The sequence below is a fragment of the Colias philodice genome, chromosome 2, assembly GCF_061535455.1.
Source record: "Colias philodice isolate Cphi_HAF_F1 chromosome 2, ilColPhil1 Martin Lab GWU primary, whole genome shotgun sequence".
Taxonomy (NCBI): domain Eukaryota; kingdom Metazoa; phylum Arthropoda; class Insecta; order Lepidoptera; family Pieridae; genus Colias; species Colias philodice.
In genome coordinates, this window is record NC_143087.1 from 2,942,501 (window position 1) to 2,965,612 (window position 23,112).

Consider the following 23,112-nt stretch of genomic DNA (forward strand, 5'->3'; position numbering starts at 1 on the left):
CGGCGAAGACGGATGGGAAGCCATTTGAGCTTAGTGCGAAACTCGGAGACGTGATCGTATTTGCGCAAGCTAAACACAAATCTTATGCAGAAATTCTGAAGGCGCTCAAGGCAGTCTAGGTGGTATTCGAAGAGGTCAGGATAGCACGCATCAGCATAATCTATGATAGGTAAAAGGAGTGTTTGGACGAGCGCAATCTTAGTCGGTATCGGCAGAAAATTACGTAAGCGACGGAGCGAACCCGCAGCAGCAAAAACCTTTTTACGAACCTCCTTTATTTGACGATTCCAAGATAGACACGAATCAATCCAAATCCCCAGACACTTAATTTCGGTACTATACGGTATAGCAATCCCATCAACTATTACCCTAGGCAAAGTAGAAAAATCTATTTTGGATACAAAGTATTTCGTACCGCATATTATACTTTGCGTCTTTTTTGGGTTTACGTTTAGGCCATGACTATAACTCCAATCAACAATAGTGGATACGTCGTCGTTCATTTTAGCAATAGCATTCGGCAGGTCTTCAAGCGAAGTGTGACAGTAAATTTGAAAGTCGTCGGCATACATATGATAGAGAGAAGTGATGTTGAGGGATATTGAATTAATAAATAAACTAAAAAGAAGAGGAGAAAGCACACCGCCTTGCGGTTGTTCGTTGTTCGTGTTCGTTGTTCGTTGTTCGTTGTTCGTGTTCGTTGTTCGTTGTTCTTTGTTCGTTGTTCGTTGTTCGATGTTCGTTGTTCGTTGTTCGTTGTTCGTTGTTCGTTGTTCGTTGTACGTTGTTCGTTGTTCGTTGTTCGTTGTTCGTTGTTCGTTGTTCGTTGTTCGTTGTTCGTTGTTCGTTGTTCGTTGTTCGTTGTTCGTTGTTCGTTGTTCGTTGTACGTTGTTCGTTGTTCGTTGTTCGTTGTTCGTTGTTCGTTGTTCGTTGTTCGTTGTACGTTGTTCGTTGTTCGTTGTTCGTTGTTCGTTGTTCGTTGTTCGTTGTTCGTTGTTCGTTGTTCGTTGTTCGTTGTTCGTTGTTCGTTGTTCGTTGTTCGTTGTTCGTGTTCGTGTTCGTGTTCGTGTTCGTGTTCGTGTTCGTGTTCGTGTTCTTGTTCGTGTTCGTGTTCGTGTTCGTGTTCGTGTTCGTGTTCGTGTTCGTGTTCGTGTTCTTGTACGTGTTCGTGTTCGTGATTTTGAATTTGAGTTTCGCATTTATAATATTAGGTATGGATGTATCCTAAACTCTAACTACACTTCAACTTTACCAAGTATCAATGACAATAATATATTACTCGGTAAAGATGTATGTCTATTTATCATCTGTTGCGGAAAAGGTAAATCAAAATAATTAAATACTCATTTTTTTAAATTACTAGCTTTCCGCCCGCGGCTTCGCCCGCGTTTTCAAAGATAAAACCGCATAGTTCCCGTTCCCGTGGGATTTCCGGGATAAAACCTATCCTATGTGTTAATCCAAGTTACCCTCTATATGTGTGCTAAAATTCATTGTAATCGGTTCAGTAGTTTTTGCGTGAAAGAGTAACAAACATCCATACAAACTTTCACATTTATAATATTAATAGGATGCATACGACGCTAAGGATTTTTTCAATATCAGAATAAAATGAGTCAAATATATTATGTAGATCTTAAAAGTTATAGCTATAGTCAGCTCAGGATAGATCGGGAAAGAACTTCAAAACGGTAATATAATTCCCTTTTCTGTTAAAGAAATTGTATATTCTGAAGGCGTTAGACCACCGCAACGTCGTTACAAAGTCAATTAAACTTAGGAAAAAATATAGTAGACACTTTCCGGAAGTTCTTTAGAGAAACAGGCTTAGGGGTGTTCAAAGGAAAATGGGGTGAAATTAAATTATCTATGAACATTAAAATACTTCTGAAGGTAATGCAATGAGATCGGTATTTTCAATTATAGAATATTTTGTTTTTTTGAACAATTTAAATGATTTATTGAATGTCGAGAATAATATTTTATATTATTAAATAATAATAATAATCTATATATATGTCACGGCTAAAGGTAGGTGAGAACATAAACTTAAGATTAGCCGGCTAAACTTAGGTTTATTTTCGACGAGGTGTTAATGTTAGTTTGTTCTATCTTTAGCCGGCTAAACTTAAGTGTAACCGCAGGCCCGTGGCTAAAAATGTCGGGGTGGGTAGATTTGGTTAGCGCCGGGCCGGTGGAGGGCTTGAGGGGCCCGCACAGTGCCAGAAAACACTCGCCCTGTTCCTTACATGTATTATAGTAACCAAATCTACCCACCCCGACTCAGGGCAGAAAGCTGGTGGCTAGGTTAGGTTAGGTTAGAACTCTTAAGACCCGCACGAGCCGAGCGAGCGCAGCGAGCGTGCTGCGGCAGCAGCCGGCGAAGTGCCAGAAAACACTCGCCCTGTTCCTTACATGTATTATAGTAACCAAATCTACCCACCCCGACATTTTTAGCCACGGGCCTGCGGTTACACTTAAGTTTAGCCGGCTAAAGATAGAACAAACTAACATTAACACCTCGTCGAAAATAAACCTAAGTTTAGCCGGCTAATCTTAAGTTTATGTTCTCACCTACCTTTAGCCGTAACATATATAAAAATGAATTGCTGTTCGTTAGTCTCGCTTAAACTCGAGAACGGCTGAACGGATTTATCTTATCTTGGTCTTGAATTATTCGTGGAGGTCTAGGGAAGGTTTAAAAGGTGAGAAAAATTCGAATAATTGCGAGTAAGATAGGTATAGTAAGACGACAATTCCATTTTCCCATATAAAAGTTGACCACATACTTTCTGTCAAACATTTGACGGTATTTGTACTCTCAGTTCCACTCGAATTGAAGAACGCATTAAAACAAGACTTTTGAATCGACAACATACATCGTGTATTTAAATTTGAAAATATAAATATAATTTTGATTTTCGTACTGTATGTCAATCATTAGTTGTCAATCCTGTCAAATACGGAAAATATTGTTTGACATTCATGGGTTCAAAAATGTATTTTGTGTAAAATAATTAAAAAGTAAAAAGGGTGAATAAACTATTGTCTGTATTTTTTTAAATCAATTATTGAAAAGTGCAATTATTATACAAATATACATTAAAATTCCTCAGTTATTTGTATTTACGCGTGCTTTCAGAAATTGATAAGGTATTTTCGGTGAGGAAACTAACCAAGAAGGATAGTTCGATTAATTATTTAAAAAAAAATCTATAAAAATGGAAAAATTCTGACAATTATTTGTCGCGATTTCGTCGACTGCTTCAACAATGTTGCGTTGAAATAATATTTTAACGTTAAAATTGAAACGGAGGCCCTGACTCATTCGGTTAAGTTGCGTTTTGAAGATTACATCCATTTACGCGATGCAATTAGCACAGAGAAGAAGATGCAGAAAATGTTGGGCGTTGATTATTTTACCGGCGGCATACACAGGTAGAATAGCCCAAGTGAATATGTGCAAGATGCAATGACATAATAATATGTTCGTTATTATGGTCGGCCAGATCTATTCATTACATTTATATGTAATCCGAAATGGATGGAAATTATTCAACTGTTGCTTCCCGGACGGACGGATCAAGTGATCGGCACGACATCACCACACGTGTTTTCAACTAAAAAATCCGATCACTGATGAGTTACATTAAAGGAAGACATCTTTGGGATAATTCAATGGATGTATTCAATCGAATGACGAAAATCTGGCTTGCAGCATGCACACATTTTAATTTGGTTATTCAAAAGAATAAAATATATGAGTGTGCGGGGATTGCTAATCCTGAAACCGATCCAGACCGACATGTCGTTGTTATCACGAATATGATTCATGGACCGTGTGAAACCATCAACCAACAAACACCATGCATAGTTGACAGCGAGTGTACCAAAAGGTATCCACGAAAATTGATGGCAGAGACCATCACAGGCAACTTTGGTTACTCACTGTCTCAGCGTCGATCGCCCAATGATAATGGTAGAATTATTATCACTACTAAAGTGAAACGAAACGATGGCGTGGTCGATAACAGTTAAAGAATGATGCTGCACAACTTATTAAAATTCAATCATTTTTCTCTGAGACGTGTTTGAAGTAATAAATTAAAATACTATTACATATCAATCCATATAAATATTTATTTTGTATCATTGTATTACTTAATCAAAGCCTAAATTAGTTCAGCTAAAAGGTAACACAACATTCATTGACAGGGCGGTACAAAGTTCGCCGGGACAGCGCCGGGACATACATACACTAGATTTCCGCCCGCGGCTTCGCCCGCGTTTTCAAAGGAAAACCCGCATAGTTCCCGTTCCCGTGGGATTTCCGGGATAAAACCTATCCTATGTGTTAATCCAAGTACCCTCTATATGTGTGGTAAATTTCATTGTAATCGGTTCAGTAGTTTTTACGTGAAAGAGTAACAAACATCCATACATCCATACAAACTTTCGCCTTTATAATAGTACTAGCTTTGCGCCCGCGGCTTTGCCCGCGTTTTCAAAGAAAAACCCGCAATGTTCCCGTTCTTGGGGATTTCCGGGATAATACCTATCCTTAAAATCCTTTCTTAGGGGACGCCTATACGTTATGACATCTACCTGCATGCCAAATTTCAGCCCGATACGTCCAGTGGTTTGGGCTGTGCGTTGATAGATCACTATATCAGTCACCTTTGAGTTTTATATATATATGTTATAGGCAAACTCCGAAGCTCCGGCGCTCCTAGGTTGGACTGGTCAATCCTCAGGTCAGACTGAATGACTTAGTCAAAGCCCAAACAAATGTAAATTTTCGGCCTTTGACTAAACAATTTTCGTCAAACCTGGGAGAGACTAATTTGGTCAGGCAAACGTCAAAACACAATTTTATTAAATCGGGGTTTGACGAGTCAAACTCCGATATAGGTATGAAGTGTCTTATCTTCGTATATTTGGAAGCATTTTATCATTTAAGCAGCTTTCAAGTCTTAAGAACCGCTTAACTCTGCCAGTTCTGACACCTGATTGGTCAGCTTACGTGATTTTCACTTTTATATTTGAGATGCTTTGAGAGAATGCCGTGTGGCATTAGGCCCGCCTTTTGTACGATGTGCAATAAAGTATAAAATAAATAAATAAATGCTTTGGAATACACGGAGGTTAGTTTGTATAAGATTAAGTATAAAAAAATAACATTTTTAAAATTTTGATGTTTATTGTTTTAATAATTTCTTAAGTAATTAAAATGAAAAATTAATCATTTTTCTGACATGGTGAGGCATTAACTTTAATGTTAATTGTTTTAATAATTTCTTAGGTAATTAAAGTGACAAATTAATCATTTTTCTGACATGGTGAGGCATTAATGAAAAATGCGTCGACGACCCATTCCTAGTCGGAACACCGCGGTCCGCGAGAGACATTATGAACCTGTTTAAACATGTTCAGATCAACGTTTGACCGAGAATTGCAGTCGCTTCTAGGATTGACTAGGCCAAAACCGAAACAGAATAATTTACTTTCGACGTTTGACTGAAAAGTTAGGAGCTCCTGGGTTTGACTAAAAATACTTCAGGCAAAGGGCGAAATTGAAATGTATTTCGGGGATTGCCTGATGGCTTTGGCCAAACCTAGGATAAACCAGTCCTTCCGCGAAGAGACTGTGTATCGGACTTTGACTATAACATATATAGATAACTAGAGGTCCGCCCCGGCTTCGCCTGTGGTACATATTTCGCAATAAAAGGTAGTCTATGTCCTTTCCCGGGTATCAAAATATCTCCATACCAAATTTCATGCAAATTGGTTCAGTAGTTTAGGCGTGATTGAGTAACAGACAGACAGACAGAGTTACTTTCGCATTTATAATATTAGTATGGATGTATAAAGATGGTTTATAATTTGTAGGGTCAATCGTGGCTTTGCTAGGGTTAAGGTTAGGTATGAACTGAGAGATATAATAATTTTGTCGTGGACAACGGGCACAATATCAAATTAGATTTTGTGTACATATGTTTTATTCGATTTAAACTGAAAAGCTTTACAATAACAAGTTAAAAGATGTCTACTGTCAACATTTCATGCTTTACTTGCGTTGGGGATATTACAATTACTTTAAAAGTTATCAGCTTGAAAACTATTTGATATTTTACACTATATCTGTAACAACGAAAACTTCCACTTCCGTCTTCTAATGAAAACATTATCCAATTATCAACATTTTTATTTCTTTATCAATTTACACATATATATCTAATTATACCTGTATCTATTCGGTACCCAGACCTCTAATTATACCTGTATCTATACCTGTACACCCATTTATCTATATATCGTATCTATTCCTTGCCTTTACACATATTTATTTATCTATCGTGTCTATTCCTTACCCATACATATATTTTTACTTAGCTTTTGCTTTTGACTGACCGGTTGGCTTGGTTGGTATTGGCCCTGCCTTCCAAGCCAGAGGTTGTGGGTTCGATTCCCACCCAGGTCAAATATTGGTGTGACGAACATAGATGTTTGCTCTGTGTCTGGGTGTTATTTATATATAAGTATTTATTTAAAAATTATATATGTATGTTTATCAGCCATCTGGTTTCCATAACACAAGTGAAAGCTAGCAAAGGATCAGATCGTGCCGTGTGTGAAAATTGTCCTGGAATATTTATTTACTAGAGGTCCGCCCCGGCTTCGCCCGTGGCACATATTTCGCAATAAAAGGTAGCCTATGTCCTTTCTCGGGTATCCAAATATCTCCATACCAAATTTCATGCAAATTGGTTCAGTAGTTTAGGCGTGATTGAGTAACAGACAGACAGACAGAGTTACTTTCGCATTTATAATATTAGTATGGATTAAGAAATAAGAAGATATATATATATATATATATATATATATATATAAAATAAAACACCAAATTAAAAGTCATATAATTATTTAATAAATAGTCTCTTCAAGATTGTAAATAGATTGACAGGATCATTGTATTATGGATTCGTGGCTGCATATGTTATTATGATTTGGTTCGTAAATTTTCGTGTTATTAACTTTTAAGATTAAAAAAACAATTGAATAAATTATTGTTCGTTTTGTTAAACTTAATTTATTTATACACTTTTATTAAGAACCAATGGGTCGTAAGTAATTTTGTCCAATGATATCAGCGGGGAGATGACAGTCTTTCCATGGCACTGAATGGATTGTGAATGGACCGGGTCCTTTTAGCGTTACTGAAAAATAAAAGAAAATTAATGAGAATTAAAAAACTAGTCTTAAGTAAGATAACTGCAATTTTATGTTTGGTTGTGTTATTAATATAAACCGTTTGTCGGAAATAATTCGTGTTCAGAAGATTTTCAAGTTTAGGTGGACAGTTCTTGAAGAAATAACAGAATCTGTTAAACTGTACATCAACATTTTTGAAGTGAAAACTTCTTTAGCGGCGTTGGGTATAAAATCTTAAACTCGCGTCAGGACACGTGGCCTGATCGAAAAAACGTAAGACGGCCATTTTTAGCCCTTATATTCCATGCGTAAGACGGATACCATTCCAAAATATCAAACATACTGAACGTTAATAATCAAGTTTTCACTTCTGCCGGCACTCCCGGAGTGCAACCCGTCTTTTTTTTCTTAATTGTAGATAATTTATTTTCGAATTGAAATAAAGATGCTTGTCTTAAATTTTTTTTCGGTAAAACATCTAACGTTATGTTTTAAATATGTATTACTATAAAAATAATAAAAACAGCTTACCCGTCATCCCCGGTATGAGAGTAATGTTGTACTTTCCATTGAACATAGTGAGGGGCCACGCGTCATCTACTGACGTGACGGTTAGTGTTGTGCCTGCTACCTTAATATCTAGAGTCAGGCTCGCGCCTAGATATTTAATTCCTGGAAAAAATTGTAATTTATGAATATTCAGATAAAAAGAGGGTCTAGATTGTAGACACTGTTTTTGTTCATCTACACTCTAGACTTTATACATTTTGAGAGCCAAATAACTTGGCTATGTAGTAAAACGTATACCAGGTTATTTTAATTAGCATCGAGGCAAAAGTGAAGACGTACTAGTTAATGATAATTGTAAATTAAATCGTTGTTTGTCATCCGGAAAGTCAAAATTGACATAGTAAAAACACGATAATTCCAGTAGCTTCCAAATGCGAGGGGATCAGCAGCCAGTGTACCTTACTCCGGGTATGTGTACAGTGTAACTGCCTCTAGGTCCTCTGTCCGTGGATGTGTTTGTGTATGTGTGTGCGTGCGTGCGTGTATTTGCGAGTGTGTTTGTGTGTGTAATCGCGCGTGATAGGTGCGCGTGCGTATGTGTGTGTTTTTATGTGTGTGCGCGCGTGTGTGTGTGCGTTTGTGTGTGTCACCACTCACCCCTCACAGTGAAGCCGGTGGCTTCGGGCGGCAGCTGCGGCGCGGCTATCACCAGCCGGTCGAGCCGCGCGCTGAGTCCCGCGAACCCGAACACGAGCGCTTGCAGCATGCCGCCCATACCTGTGAGGAAGTTTACTGCGCCTACTGATGGACGGCGGAGCTCACTCCATATCTGGTAGTTTTAATAAATAAATTTGTTGTGTTTGGTCAATTTAATTAATTCTATTGCTACACAGCAAACAAAAAGCACGAAAAATGTCACTAATTATTGTATTTTTTGTATTATACATAACACATTTCAGCAAAGAAACGAATCTAAAATAGCTTCACTAATCATTCCGTCTTTTCTCACACGCTATAATATCTGTCTTTAGTCACACTTATGAATTCGAAATGTATTTTTACATTTTTAGTAGGTATGATCCGCCATTTTAGAATCGTTTCTTTATTGAAATGTGTTAAAATACAAATAATGCCAAAAATTAATAATTGTAAGGCAAAATATCATTTTAATTATTTATTATTTATTTTAACTATTTGAAGGTACAGAATGTGGTCTCGGTGAAGTAACGGCATGGCTTGAAGATAGCCTCTCAAGTCTTAACTGCGCTAAAACTAATTACCTCTGCTTCAGCAAAACTTCCGCTTTAGAACCAGTAAATAAGTCGCTCAAATTACATGTGTTTCCCTGCAATCGTAGTTCTCATAGTTTCCAATCGCAATGCATGTGTCCATCCATAAGCAGGGCTACGCAGATTAAGTATTTAGGAATAATTCTCGATGACAAGCTCAATTGGAAGCTCCAAATAGCGCACGTGTCAATGAGAATCCGGCGGTTGCTGTTTATTTTTAAGACATTGAGGACTTTTGCTAACTTCAACCTAATTTTGCAGATTTATAAGGCCTTAGGTGAATCTCTATTATTCTACTGTTTAACTGCTTGGGGTGGAGCTGCAAAAAGCCATTTCATAGAAATTGAACGAGCTCAGAGGGCCTTGCTGAAAGTAGCCATCAAAGAATCGTTTCGCTACCCAACCGCCCTCTTGTATGAGAGGACTATGGTACTTAGTGCTAGGAAATTGTTTATTTATAAATGTATTAGACGTTTCCATCGACAATGCTCATTTAACAGCATCAAGAAATTCAACAGGAGAATAGTCGTCCCTGTACCGATGGCTAAGAGTAAATTTGCTAACAGACAGTATAAACATTTGGCTCCTAAAATGTACAATGCCCTTAATAATTACCAGAATGTAACTAGGTGTACAAATTACCAAATAAAATCTAAAATTAAAAACTGGCTCTCTACTTTTGATTATTTAAATACTGAACGTTTACTCTATTAACTAGGACAGTTCTTTTCTCTAATAAAGTCATTCACACACTACACTCCAACACTACACTCTCATACAACACTCTCACACCTACACACCATAATTATCATGTTTTACGTCCACACACTAGGGTTAACCGAGTGGATTATAAACTATTTTTATTTTTTATTATTTTATTATTTTTTTTATTTTTTTAATGCATGCATAATTATTAAATAGGTAATTAATTAATAATAATGTATAATGAACAAATGTTGAAATGTAACAAATAATATTATAATAAATTATGTCTAAAGCTGAATAAATTCGTGTACATACGCCATTGTAACAGTGTAATATAAATTAGTGTGAACACAGGCTCCTGAAAAACAGTTTACAACTATATTAGGAGCCTGGGTCATTAAATTTTTGTAAGATATATCTAATGGTGCAAATAAATGATTTATTTATTTAAAATTTTTTTTTTTCAATTTTTCCTTCTTTTTCCAATATTTCCCCATCAACTCACCTTAAAAGGCTCCCGCACATACGCATCATAACTTCTATTGAACAGCTTCGCGGCGCTGAGATTGTCACCGACCTGCAGCTGCCCTATCGCGTGCATGGACCACGTCATCGCGGGCCCGTTGGGGCGAGTTACACTCTCGTAGTATGAGAGATCGTTCGCTCTTGTTGATCTGGTGTTAAAGTATATTTTTTTTTTTATATATTAACATTATTCTAGAGGCAGAACAGTGAACCAGCAATTTAGTACTGGATTTTTTGTGTTACGCGTGGTGGTAAGAGATCTCCATCGTCCTCCGATATAATTCCAAATAATAATAATCATCTTTGCTATTGTAAATTTACTGGTGACCCTGGCTCTGAAATCACTGATTACTAATAATTAGTCTTTTTTCTCCAGTAAATGAATTTTAATGCAGAATATTTTCAATTGTACCATAATTATTACCATTCAAAAAATATCCACGTAGAAGTTTCGTTTAAAATAGCATGACCTACATAAAAAATGGGCCACTCGCATATTTCTAAACAAAATACACTAATGGCTTATTCAGTGCCAATTTAAAGAGTCCTTTTCAATTGCCACTATTGTAGAAAAGGGTTAAGTGCCTTTTTAGACCCAATAGAAGGCCATTAAAGAGGCGTAAATTATACAGTTAAAAGTTAAATGCTTGCATCATATCTCATTGTAAGGACATAGTCATTGAGGACTAGAAAGATTTTCTTGATTAAATTGATATCTACTAGCTAAAACATGCAACTTCATCTGCTCTCAAAAGGATATTTTTTTCTATTTTTCCAACATTTTTTGTGACTGCTCCCTCCACTATAATATTCGCGGGTTAGCATTAGCAGAGGTAAGAGGTCTAATTGAATATTATATTATTACGTTCAATGTTCATAGATGGTGGTAATAGCTTATCGTCAGTCAAACCCCCAGCTTATTTGCCCGCTCTATCATAGGCATTATAAAAAAAATTATTATTTTTGTTTATTTAATAACAATTAAACCACATCGAATCAGACCCTGAAAAATGAAAGGGTTCTATTCCTGAGCATACTCAAGCGTAAGAGAAAAAAAAGACTCGATTAGTAAAGTATTTCGGTCGCTATCGTGTTAACAAGAAAATCCTCCGCACATACAGACACACGGACGTCCAAGACAGAACTTTTTTAAACTGTTTTTTAACTAGTTTAAATAACAAAAATGACATCAAAAATATCATGAATGTTAAAAATAGTGTTTTTTCTTAATATGTGTGTGTATGTATTATCTTACAAGTGCAATGTATGATACATAAAGACATTTTAAGTTTGAAAAATCAGATGTTTTGCGCGAAGTGACAGTAGTACCCACCTCAACGCTTCGCTTATGAGGCGTGCAAAAATAATGGTTTTAAACTATTTATCAAAATACAAATAGAGTCTTACGCCGCGTCGTCTATCTGCCTATCCGAGGTCCGCGATAAACTCAAAACTAGATAGTAAGGTTTGAGTAAGTATATAATTTATTAAGTTATAGACATCGCAAGCGAAGCCACTGATGGAAAGCTAGGTACCTTTTTTTTTTTTTTTTTTTATAGTGGGGAAATCTTCTTAGATACCCCCGGCTCCCGGGGATGGAGCCGTGGTTATGTCGGATTCCTACCGACTAAAACCCCACTCTGTTCCATCGCGCTGCTTTGGACGGAACTGCGGGAACGGTTACGACTCTACCGCGTGTCCCGCCCAGCAGATGCCCGTTTCCAGGCCCACCACTAGAACCCCCCTCGCTGGTGGCTGCTGGAACGAAGGCTTACGCCACCAACGCGCAGACAATGGATTTTTCCCCGCTCCATCATCCGCGTTCCCCCGAACATCCCGTGTGAAATACACGTCGGGGGACCCTCCGACGCACTTTTATAGAGATTACCTCGCAGCCCCCACCTCACCAGAGGTGGCGGCCCTCGGTCCGGCCCCACGGACCGGATTACGAGTTGGCAGACGGCCGTTTTACAGCGGCCGCCGCCCCATACCTCTCTGCAGGAGTCTCCGCGCGTCATCACAATGACGCGTCGGGATCCCGCCCTCCGCTGCACGGCGTGGCTTGCTAAACCAGTGAGCCCGCCGCGCCGCGACCACTGGCCGCCATCCACCGCCGCATAAAAGCCGGCTCCTCTCTGGCCCACAAACAGGACCTCTGCCGTCGGGTCAGTCGAGGCTTTCCAACCCCAACTGCCGTTCAGCGCCACCTTTGCCTAGTGGACACGGGGTCCGCCAAGCCACGACCTCTGGCCGCCATCCCACGCCGCACACAGCGGCCGCTGGGCCACACCTAGCCCTGGCCGTCGGGCCGGTCGAATCTCCCCGACTCTAAACCAGCCGTTCAGCCCCTCGCTGGTCCAATTTCGCTTCACTCAGAGGGCCATAACTCTGAGCTACTGAGCCCCTCCGCCGCGACAAGGCCTGGACCGTTGGGGGGAAAGCTAGGTACCTAAGGTATAAGAACTTAAGAAAAACCTATGTTATTCGATAACAAAGTAAGTTTTTATTGATAAAAGACTTTCTTTATTATTTTATAGAATAGCAATCAAACTCAAACTCAAACATTTATTTATTCAATTAGACTACTTTTAGTAGCACTTTCGAATCGTCATTACATAAGTATTTTTAACATTTACCACCGATTCGGAAAGCAGTATCTATGGAGAAGAACCGGCAAGAAACTCCATAGTTGCTCTTTTAAAATCATATTGTCAATATTACATAATCTGTAACTTAAATCTAACTACATAATATATCATAATATGCCAAAGAACTGTCCTGTGGTTCTTACGCGACAACCCTCCATGGATTTTCATCTTCCATATATTCCTTAATGCTATAATAGGCTCTCTGAACTAATATATTTTTTACATAAGTTTTAAATTTAGCACTACCAAACTCTTTAATATTATGAGGAATTCTATTGTAAAAGCGTATACCTTGACCCATAAATGAATTTTTAACTTTAGCTAATCGGAAAAATGGCATTTCAATTCTATTTCTGTTCCTTGTGCCATAACAGTGTCTATCTCCTACTCTTGTGTGTACGTCGGCATTTTTGTGTACATGCAAAATATTATTAAATATATACTGTGATGGTACAGTAAGGATACCAGTATCCTTAAAGAGATCTCTTAGTGAGTCCCGAGCACGTAAATTATATATAGAGCGAATGGCTCTTTTCTGTAAGATAAATATAGTTTCTATATCTGCTGCCCTGCCCCATAGTAGAATTCCATAGGACATAATACTATGAAAGTAGCTGAAATAAACCAATCTAGCTGTATCTTCATCGGTGAGATGCCTTACCTTTCGGACTGCATATGCTGCTGAACTGAGCTTACCTGCAGCGGTGTTGACATGGGCTCCCCACTGTAGTTTCTCGTCCAATGTTAACCCAAGAAATACAGTCGATTCTGTAGGGTGTAATACCTCCCCGTTCAAGGTAATATTTCTGCTCAACTTTTTAACGTTAGGTAGTAAAAATTCAACACAAGTTGTTTTTTTGGCATTTAATAATAAATTATTAGCAGTAAACCAGTCGGATATGTGTAAAAGAGTACTGTTCACTTCGTCAACATTTGGGTCATGCCTATGCAATGACAAACAAACTCACAAATAATCACAAATTTATAAAATTAGCCTACTTATATTGTTAAAATAAAATAAAAATCTTCAATAACTACATGAAAAAATATATAATTAATCGTTAACGCATAATTACCTGTTATACGTTTAAGTTGATAGATGGAACCAGTTTCGGTCTATTTGATCAAACACAATATTCCAAATTCAAAAGCAATATTATTTGATTTTCAAATTCTTTTATTATCCAAATACAAGTTTTGTAGCTTAGCAACAACCTTCTTGATAGATTTAGGGCTGATTTTTCAATGCTTGGATAAAACTTATCCGTCCAATAAAGTATTACACGATAATATTAAAATGTCACGTAAACCGTCAAATACGGGCAATTAGAATACGTTTTTAAAATGGTAGTTTTATACATTATTCGACGAATAAATTTTATCCAAGCATTGAAAAATCAACCCTAAAACTACTGAAATTTATACAATGTTGTTTGCAGTTCTATTTTTAAAATTAAAATGTTCTTCAAACGTTGTAGGTATATGCAATATCTAGGGAGCGGGTATCCCAATAGTACGGCATCAGCCTATTTGATCAAAATAATATCTCCTCGCGTATAGCCCACTAACTACGGGTGGTTCTTTGTTGTGGTATTTTTTAAATAATTCATTGTTGCATGAAGACATTCGAAATTCAAATCTAGCCGCGTTCGAAATTCAACACCGCCAATTCCAAATCCGACTAGCCGAAAACGCATACGAAATTTAAAATTCGCCCATTCGAAATTCGTTCGAAATTCAAAATTTACCATTCGAAATTACAAATTCGAAATTCAAAACTCACATATTCATAGGATATTGGAGCGGGTATCCCAATAGCACGGCATCAGCCTGTTTGATCATTTCCCCTCGCGTATATCCCGCGAACTGTGGATGGTAGTCTAATACTTCGTCGTAAGGTAGTGCTAGACTCCAGGCTATGTCTGCCCAACGGTCTGGTTCTTTGGATATATAGTAGGACTTGCAGAGGCAGGCTACGTATCTGGAAGGATAGAAAATCGAAATTATTGGAATCTTTCTTTTTCTCAGAAGCTTATTAACTGGAAGGCTTATTAAAATGGTGTAAGTGTACAGAAAGTAAGAAAATTATACCCTCAATAAATATCAGTTGTATTTCAAGTTCCAAAGTTATTAGAATATTAATAATGTAGAATTATTCTATTTATGTAAGTATTGATAAAAATTAAACATAAATCAAACTAAGATTATAGGAATTAAGTAGTGTCTTACTGTGCTAAATAAAGGGAGTATCCAGCGACGACATTGGTGAAAACAGAGTTGGTCACATTGCTGTGGTCTTCATCAGGTCCCATCACATCTGGCAAAAATATTAAGGATTATTTCACTTTTTATAAAAAAAAAGGAATTGGTAAGATAATATGCTCAGATTATAAAATCACATTATTGCTAATAGGACCGATACATAGGTTACTCTGAAACAATTAAATAATTTCTTTTACCTACTCTTTCGATTCGCAAAGTTTCAATCCGGAATTTTCTGACTTATTCTTTATACTTTCAGAATTTTATGTATGGATAAAATTAATAAAAAAGTTTAACATACTTGAAATATCATAAAGACCAGTGGTGTAGTTGATGACGGCGCGCGACGCCCAGAAGTCAGCGATGTTGGTGACGATCGAACAACCACCGTGCTGAAATATATAAATGGTGTTTTATTTTCATTTTGGTATATAAATTTCATAGATTTCCTAGAAGAAAGCATTTAAATGCTATAAGACTAATTATGTATCAGATTTTATATTGTTTCAAACTTTTGAATTTATCCTGTTTTTTACCAATTAATGCCTGCGTCATGGCTTTTCTTCAATGCCACAAGGCGTCGTGACCGTTTCAATTCTTTCAATTAGAACCACGACACGAATATCGCTATGTGCTTTTTCTGATGTCACAACGCGTCGTGATCGCTGTTATTAGAGGCGAAAATATGAAATTCGCTAGATAATATTATATTTTTGGATATTTTTGAAGTGTAACTTCTTTGGGCGCGTAAGAGTAAAATTTCAAGGTCGCATCATGGCTATACCGTCACGTCATGGAGTAAGGCGACGATTTTGGTATCTTTGAATCTTGCCAAAGAAGTTTCACTTCTGACAAGAGTGTTCGCTCATTTTTTTAAGTACCTATCTTCGTCACTTGTAAAGCACAACAAACACATTCCCAATTCCCATCTCCCATTGCCATAGCAACCGACCCACCTTCAGCCACTCCTCGTCTCTAGTGAGCGCGAGGTACTGTCTCGCCGCGAACGCGATGCAGCCCGATATGTGCTGCTCAAACTCGGCCACTTCGGGACAACATGGCTGCGTCACTTCTGACCCGGTGTACGCACTTTCCCAGGGAAATCTGAAGATGTTTTTCAAAAAGGTAATCGAAAAAAGGCTATTATGTAATGAACCTCAAGGATTCAGTTACTTCTGGCCTAGTATACGTGTATTTCAGCAGAAAACTGATGATATTTTTTTTGTATTTTAAGTGATTTCCACGTAAAGCAGGGAAAGAAGAATGACAATATCACTTTTTCCATGGAAATTTTGTAACTTAGAATTTTCCAAAATAAGAGAAAGATCTTTGCCCTAAAGGGTCTTCCAACCCAGTGTACGCGCAATCACTTGGGAAACTGACGATTTGTTTATGTAATTTTCCCAAAATGGTGGAAAGGTGGAATAGTACGCTTTCGACTGGAAATCTGGTGGTAATGCAAGGTACCAAATTTCAGAACCACACTTCAATTTAGTATATATGATTTTCTCCGGAATAAAATTCTGATTTTATGCAGTGTTTAGTGTTTTACTATGTTTTATTTATGAATTCAAAAGACTATTATAACTAAATAAACAAAATAAAATAAAAGTATATGTATTTAAAAATAAACAAAACAGAATTACTGACGCCTGCCATATTTTAAACATTATTGTGTCGAACACAATTTGCCTACTAATGTTATGAATTCTTTTCTTGTTAAATTACTTTTAAAATTTCTTAAACTTTCCCAGTCAAATGAACGTCTGAATCAATAAAATAAATAAAATTAGGCATAACAATGTAATTTTTACTTATATATTTTCTTGCTTGTTTGTTCTGATTTAACCCAAAAGTCAATCCGGTTGAAGCCAGGGCAAGCGGTTAGTCCAATTACCAATAGACTAACGAAAATACATTTTTGTATATTATAATTATTAACATTTACCTGTATCCCTTATTCCCGGTAATTTTAGCAAGATGTGCGGCCACGTACGCCGTTTCAAGTCTGTACTGTAATAACTTCTTCGCGTATTCCGGATATAGAAGTAAAATACTTGGATATATCCACATTTCTGTGTCCCAGAAATTGTGCCCTGGAAAATTTATTAGTTAATATTAATAATTAATTATAACTGAAAAAAATGTAGGCTTCTGGTTTTGATAAATTGAGGTAACTTTAAACTGCTTTGCTGATGAGTTTCACAAATAACTTGAATGCGCTCTTTTTTTAACAAATGTTGATAGAGTTGCTGGCGATTCTAAAACTATAAGGATGATAGTAACTATAGATTACTCTAACTATAGATTATCTACTATATACTCTAATATAATACTCTAACTATAGATTATCTAATATAGATAGTAATTAGTAACGATAGTAACCAACCTTCATAATCTGTCAAAGAGCCTCCTCTAGCCAGCCCTGTGGGACTCAAGCCAAAGAATCTCTCCGCTGGTTGGTGAGACTCAAGCGAAGGTAATGAGCTCAAGTAATAGTACCAGATACCGTTTACTATCTTAGACTGAAAGTACATAAAAATACATATAATTTCCAAATGTCGTGAAGTTCTGTTCGTGCCATTCAGCTCTGGAACGCCTTGCCGGAAAGTATCCGACGTGCACAAACGCTCTGTTCTTTTAAGTCCCTATTGAAAGCTCATTATCTAGCCATGCAATAGTTGCATTAATTTATGTATAATTATAATTTTTGTATATATTGTTATATATATATATTTGTAGTATGTGTAGTGTATAATACAAGTATATTTATTAGGGATGTAACGATACATGATTTTGCCGATACGATACCGATACCGATATCGATGGCTTGGTAGAAAAATAAATAGTGAATTATGCATAAAAAGTTACCAACATTTAACAGAGACAACTGTTAATCGTATTCTTTTAAATAAAAATGCCAAATCAAAAAACAACAAAACCATTTATTTTAGTATTATTATTTTACGAAGTCATTTAAACTTTAAGTAATACACATACAATCAGTACCTAATAAAAGTTTACTATAATTGGTAGAGTTTTTTCAGAATACAATCTCAAATCAACAACCTCCCGCATCGTTCATTGGGCGCGGATTTTTGAATTATTTTATATCAAAATAAAACCGGCCAAGTGCGAGTCGGGCTCGCGCACAAAGGGTTCCGTAGCAGCAAATATAATAAATTACAGTTAAATCAACCTATCTCAAAAACTATAAGAGATACTTTGATCAAACCAAAAATCGTTGAAAGAGTTAATTAGCATGCATCACCTCTATTTTTTTTAGAATTTTATACCCCGTAGTTATAAAAATAGAGGGGGGGGGACATACTTTTTACGACTTTGAGAGCTGATATCTCAAAAACCGTTCACTTTAAGAAAAATGTTTTTTAGAAAACTTTATATCATTTTAAAAGACCTTTCCATTGATACCCCACACGGGTATGTACATCGAAAAAAAAAATTTCATCCCTCAGTTACATGTATGGGGGGCCCCACCCCCAATTCTTTTTTTTACTATTTAGTGTCATATTTTTGTAGCGGTTCATACAACACATATTCCCATCAAATTTCATCACTGTAGTACTTATAGTTTCCGAGTAAATCGGCTGTGACAGACGGACAGACGGACAGACGGACAGACGGACATGACGAAACTATAAGGGTTCCGTTTTTGCCATTTTGGCTACGGAACCCTAAAAATTGGTTGATTGTAAAGTAGGTTAACGATCGAGATGTTTACGTGATAACATAATGCAGTGGCAGCGCTCGAGATGAAACGGGAGATCGGTCCGTCTCTCTCTCGTTATACCTGCGATCGCGCTCGTGAGGTTTTGGTGTGACACAAGTTTATGAACATGTCACCCGACTAAAACGATTTTAAAAACGTTATCACGTTAAAAATTAAAAAAATTCAAAATTATTTATTTCTTTCCTTTACATAAACAAATTTGTGATTGGAACACTCCTAGTAAGCAAATAAAATGCTTGTGTCAGGAGGTTCCGCTCTTCCTTAACACTATTACAGAAACAGAAATAAAACAATATGAATGAATACAATGCAAAAACATAAAAGAAAAGAAAGAATTTAATAAAAAAATATCGGTATCGGCTGATTTATTATCGGCGATACCGATATATCGGCCGATATATCGGTATCGGTATCGGTATCGTTACATCCCTAATATTTATATAACTATGTGGTATCTATGTACAGTATATGTAGTTTATGTAGTATGTAGGCATTTTTTTAATATATCCTTTCTTTTATTTCTTTTTGCGCTATCCTTATTCTTCTTACATTTCCTTTCCTACCAGGTTGCCTGGCAGAGATTGCTGTGTAGCAATAAGGCCGCCTATTGTGCAAAATTTTCGTACCTCATTAATTTGTATCTACCACATTTCCTATATTGTTTTGTACAATGAAGTGTTATAAATAAATAAATAAAATAAATAAAGTTATTAATTAATCATTAGTAGGATTTAGTAAGACGAGTTCTTTCACGATAAAATAAATAAGAAGATATGAAAATCAATACATTTTATTCAATATAAAGATCATTTTTCATAGTAAGATTTACTGCTTGTAATCTGCACATTCGATATCTTAATAGGAAGAGCGTAAGACTCTTCTTAGTATGATTAATTGAATTACACATGTATTCTTAGAACTAGTTCACTAATTAGTACCTACAATGAATGAACTCTTTGTTTATAGATGCTTATAAAGAGTGTATGTTAGGAACTGAATTTTGAGCATCATCATTTTTGTGTTATAAATTTTCGTATTTTTCAAAGATAAGAGCAATATGAGCTTCATTTTTACAATTAAAATACTGCTATTATTTAAACAATAAGTAAAGGAACAAATTATGAGATACTTTGTCTTATTGTGATAATACAGAACAATAACTAACAAGGTATAAACTATAAATAGAAAATGCATAATAGATAGCCAGCGATGAAAGAAACGTACCAATTTAAGATTTCCCTCAATTTCCATGCTTGCTTCTTGGTAAAGTTTCCCCCATTCTTCGACGTGTTTATCGAACAATTCGTCCCCGTCCGCCTGCAATACTGTTCATACGTGTAACTTGACTATCAATTTATTATGACGATTTTAGAGTTTAAGTTAGTACTTTTTATTGGTATTTATATTATTTATATGGACTATTCTATCTCTTGATAAATTACATCAATAATAAATACGACAACAGTTCAACCCTTGTTATTAACCATGTCATGCAAAGATTTAAACAAAGTCAGTATTAATTGCAAAAAAAATCTATAAATATAAGCATCTCTACAACCAACCTTTAACAAACTCCTTTCTAGCTACATCCTGATCATTATCCACAGTCATAACAAAAGTAAAGACCCTCGGCCTGTGCTGTGGTACCACTAAATGGTCAGGCACAGAGGTCCAATACGCACAAACATCGACCAGCATTGGCTGGTACTCTGGGTCTTCAGCGACTCTGGTCTTTCCACACGATCTCCAAGAAGCTCGACCCTCGATTATCTCAGGTGTGGGGGAAGCAAAGTCTATATCGCTACTTTGTGGACCTGGCAGTTGTTTTATGGTTATCCAGATCTCGTGATGGATGAAGTTTGGATCTGTTGACCATTTATTTTAGTTGTAATAGTCAGATGACATGGAAAAATATAAGTGATGGATAAGGCGAAGTTAAATAGAACCTAAAACCTAAATGAATGATACTGTCAAATAGTGTAATTAAAAAAATAATTTCAGTTTTTCGATAATTATTTCCATTTGCTTACTCACTTACATACCTAGTGAAAACTTACTATTCAATTTAAGTTAAATTTTATATCCTAGCTAAAATTACAAGCAAGCTTTAGTCCTTGAATCTTTGCCTAACATAAATTAAAATGGTTATCACATTTTGTTGTATTTATTCTGTTTCGTAAATTGTTATTTCAAATAATCGTTTTTATGTTACTTACCAACATGTGTTTTCGGCACCACCTCGATCTGATTAACAATGGCTCTAGTGTAATACCGATGCGCGTAAATTCTTTGCGTAACCGTAGACCGATCTCTGTCTACAGTGACTTTGAAAACTCCTCGTTTGGTATCCAAACTGTACACAGGGCTATAAGGGTGATGTGTGAGGGTCGAGTTCAGTCGAATATTAGACCAGGCTGGTATCCTTGCTCTGCGACTTTCACCCTTGCGGCCGTTATAGAGCCCATTCATGTATATTGTGTCGCTGAAGACGTTGGTAGCTACGTGGCCGTTACCTATGGACGCCATGAATCGGTCGTCGGTTGGGAGGCTAGTGGAATAGATGGATTAAATATTATTAAGCTACCTAATATGATGACGATGAAGGATTTCAATTTTTGTCTATTTGTTCCGATTTAAATAAAAAAAACTAGTTACTTTACCGCACGGTGTTTTACATACTGTAGTAAATATAGCTGTAAACCAAGTATTGTAACTAGAACAACAATAATTTTTGTCACGTCATTATCTAACCAATAGCTTCAATGTAAGTATGGCGTGTAGATGTGATTAAAATAAAAGTATTTGTATAGGTACTGTTTCAAAATTAAGTAATTATCGTACTAGGTTAGTTTGTGCAGTTTTAATAACAAACATTTATCTGTTGAGTTGATAACCTACTTTTACTGAATTCGGTTAAAAATAAAAAATTCGGTGAACAGAAAAAATGTCCAAGAAATCATGAACAAACTAGTTAGCTAAGCTAGTTAGGCTACTTAAAAATGGAATAAAATGTAGGTTTTAAATATTTTTCTATCAATAAACATTACATCTTACCAATAACTTGTATTTCAAAAATCAAATACCTACCTACCAATTCATAATCATCATACTATAAGTTTATTCCTACTTATCCAACTGTCCAATTTGTTTCATATTATATTATTATCACGACAAATTGACTAATTTATTCAGTTTATGAATATGATAAACACATAAATCAAATTAAGTATATAATTTATGTAATAATAGTGTCATTGACCCCAAGAAAAGTGCAAGAATGTAAACAATCATGCAAACACTGCTATTTTATTACAATTAAAACTTACGTATGAGTCGAAAATATGTCGTCTCTCTCACTAACATCTTCACTTTCCACCTCATGCTTTTCCACAATTCTATAACCAGATCCTTTCGTGGCCAAAAATATGACCACCAGAGCGGCTGCCGTCAAAACCGCTAACATGGCGGCAACTTGCCTATTTCGCGCCAAAAAGTGCCACATCCAAGGTTTTACTTTTTTACTTTATTTTAAAAAAATATAGCATATCACGTAAAAGCTATTAAAAATACTATTATTAGTAAGTAAGTACTAAAATATTTAATGAATAAAATTTTATTATCGCACTACGTTTTTTATCACACAATACTTTACACAATATTTGACACTGGCACACGACGAACTGTTCTTTTTTTAAACTACCGCGTATTCTTTTTTCTTTTTTTTTGTGTTAGCGAAGTAGGCAATGGTCAAAAGATAAATGCGGGTAGCGATCGCGCTTGTTCAACGCAGCGTCACCCTCTAAAGTCTAGATTATGCGACCTGTGTGACATGACACTAATACCGATGATAATAATGTGTAGGGTCGCCGCTTTGTTTTAACATCCTGCATTAATTGAATGAATAGCACTGTTTTACACAAAGTGATGGACATAGAGTAACTTATATATGTGATGGAACGAGGACAATTATTTTTAAAGTACGTATGTAGTTATGAATAACATAATACAAAAAAATGAATAAATTGTGTACGGCAGTTTTTTAGTTATTTGGTAGAATGTTTGAAGGTATAAGTTATGTATCTTACACTTCTTTTTATTTTAATTTAAATATAAAGAACTCGTCCTCGCTCAATACATGATGTCTGTGGAAACATATCAAAAAAAATATTGCATTTTTTTGATATGGTAATATTAGTATGTAGTAAT

At 36.1% G+C, this 23,112-nt stretch overlaps 2 protein-coding genes across 2 annotated transcripts in view; both read right to left on the reverse strand.

Annotated features, from left to right (window-relative positions):
- LOC149490222 (uncharacterized) overlaps positions 1–572 on the reverse strand; it is an 852-nt gene extending 280 nt beyond the window's left edge. Inside the window, exon 1 of the mRNA XM_089710051.1 lies at positions 1–572. This exon is cut by the window's left edge and continues 280 nt beyond it. Coding sequence (XP_089566177.1) covers positions 1–572 — 572 coding nt within the window.
- Positions 573–6,915: 6,343 nt separating this feature from the next.
- On the reverse strand, positions 6,916–22,752 carry LOC149490223 (protein-glucosylgalactosylhydroxylysine glucosidase). The gene is made up of 14 exons (XM_089701247.1): positions 22,233–22,752; positions 21,123–21,454; positions 20,469–20,771; positions 20,131–20,231; positions 17,545–17,680; positions 17,104–17,251; positions 16,112–16,259; positions 15,457–15,547; positions 15,123–15,210; positions 14,677–14,874; positions 10,226–10,394; positions 8,384–8,555; positions 7,748–7,888; positions 6,916–7,221 (listed from the first exon to the last, which is right to left on the reverse strand). The coding sequence occupies exons 1-14, from the start codon at positions 22,406–22,408 to the stop codon at positions 7,112–7,114; spliced, it is 2,313 nt and encodes a 770-aa protein (XP_089557373.1). The 5' UTR covers positions 22,409–22,752; the 3' UTR covers positions 6,916–7,111.
- Between the last annotated feature and the right edge of the window lie 360 nt (positions 22,753–23,112).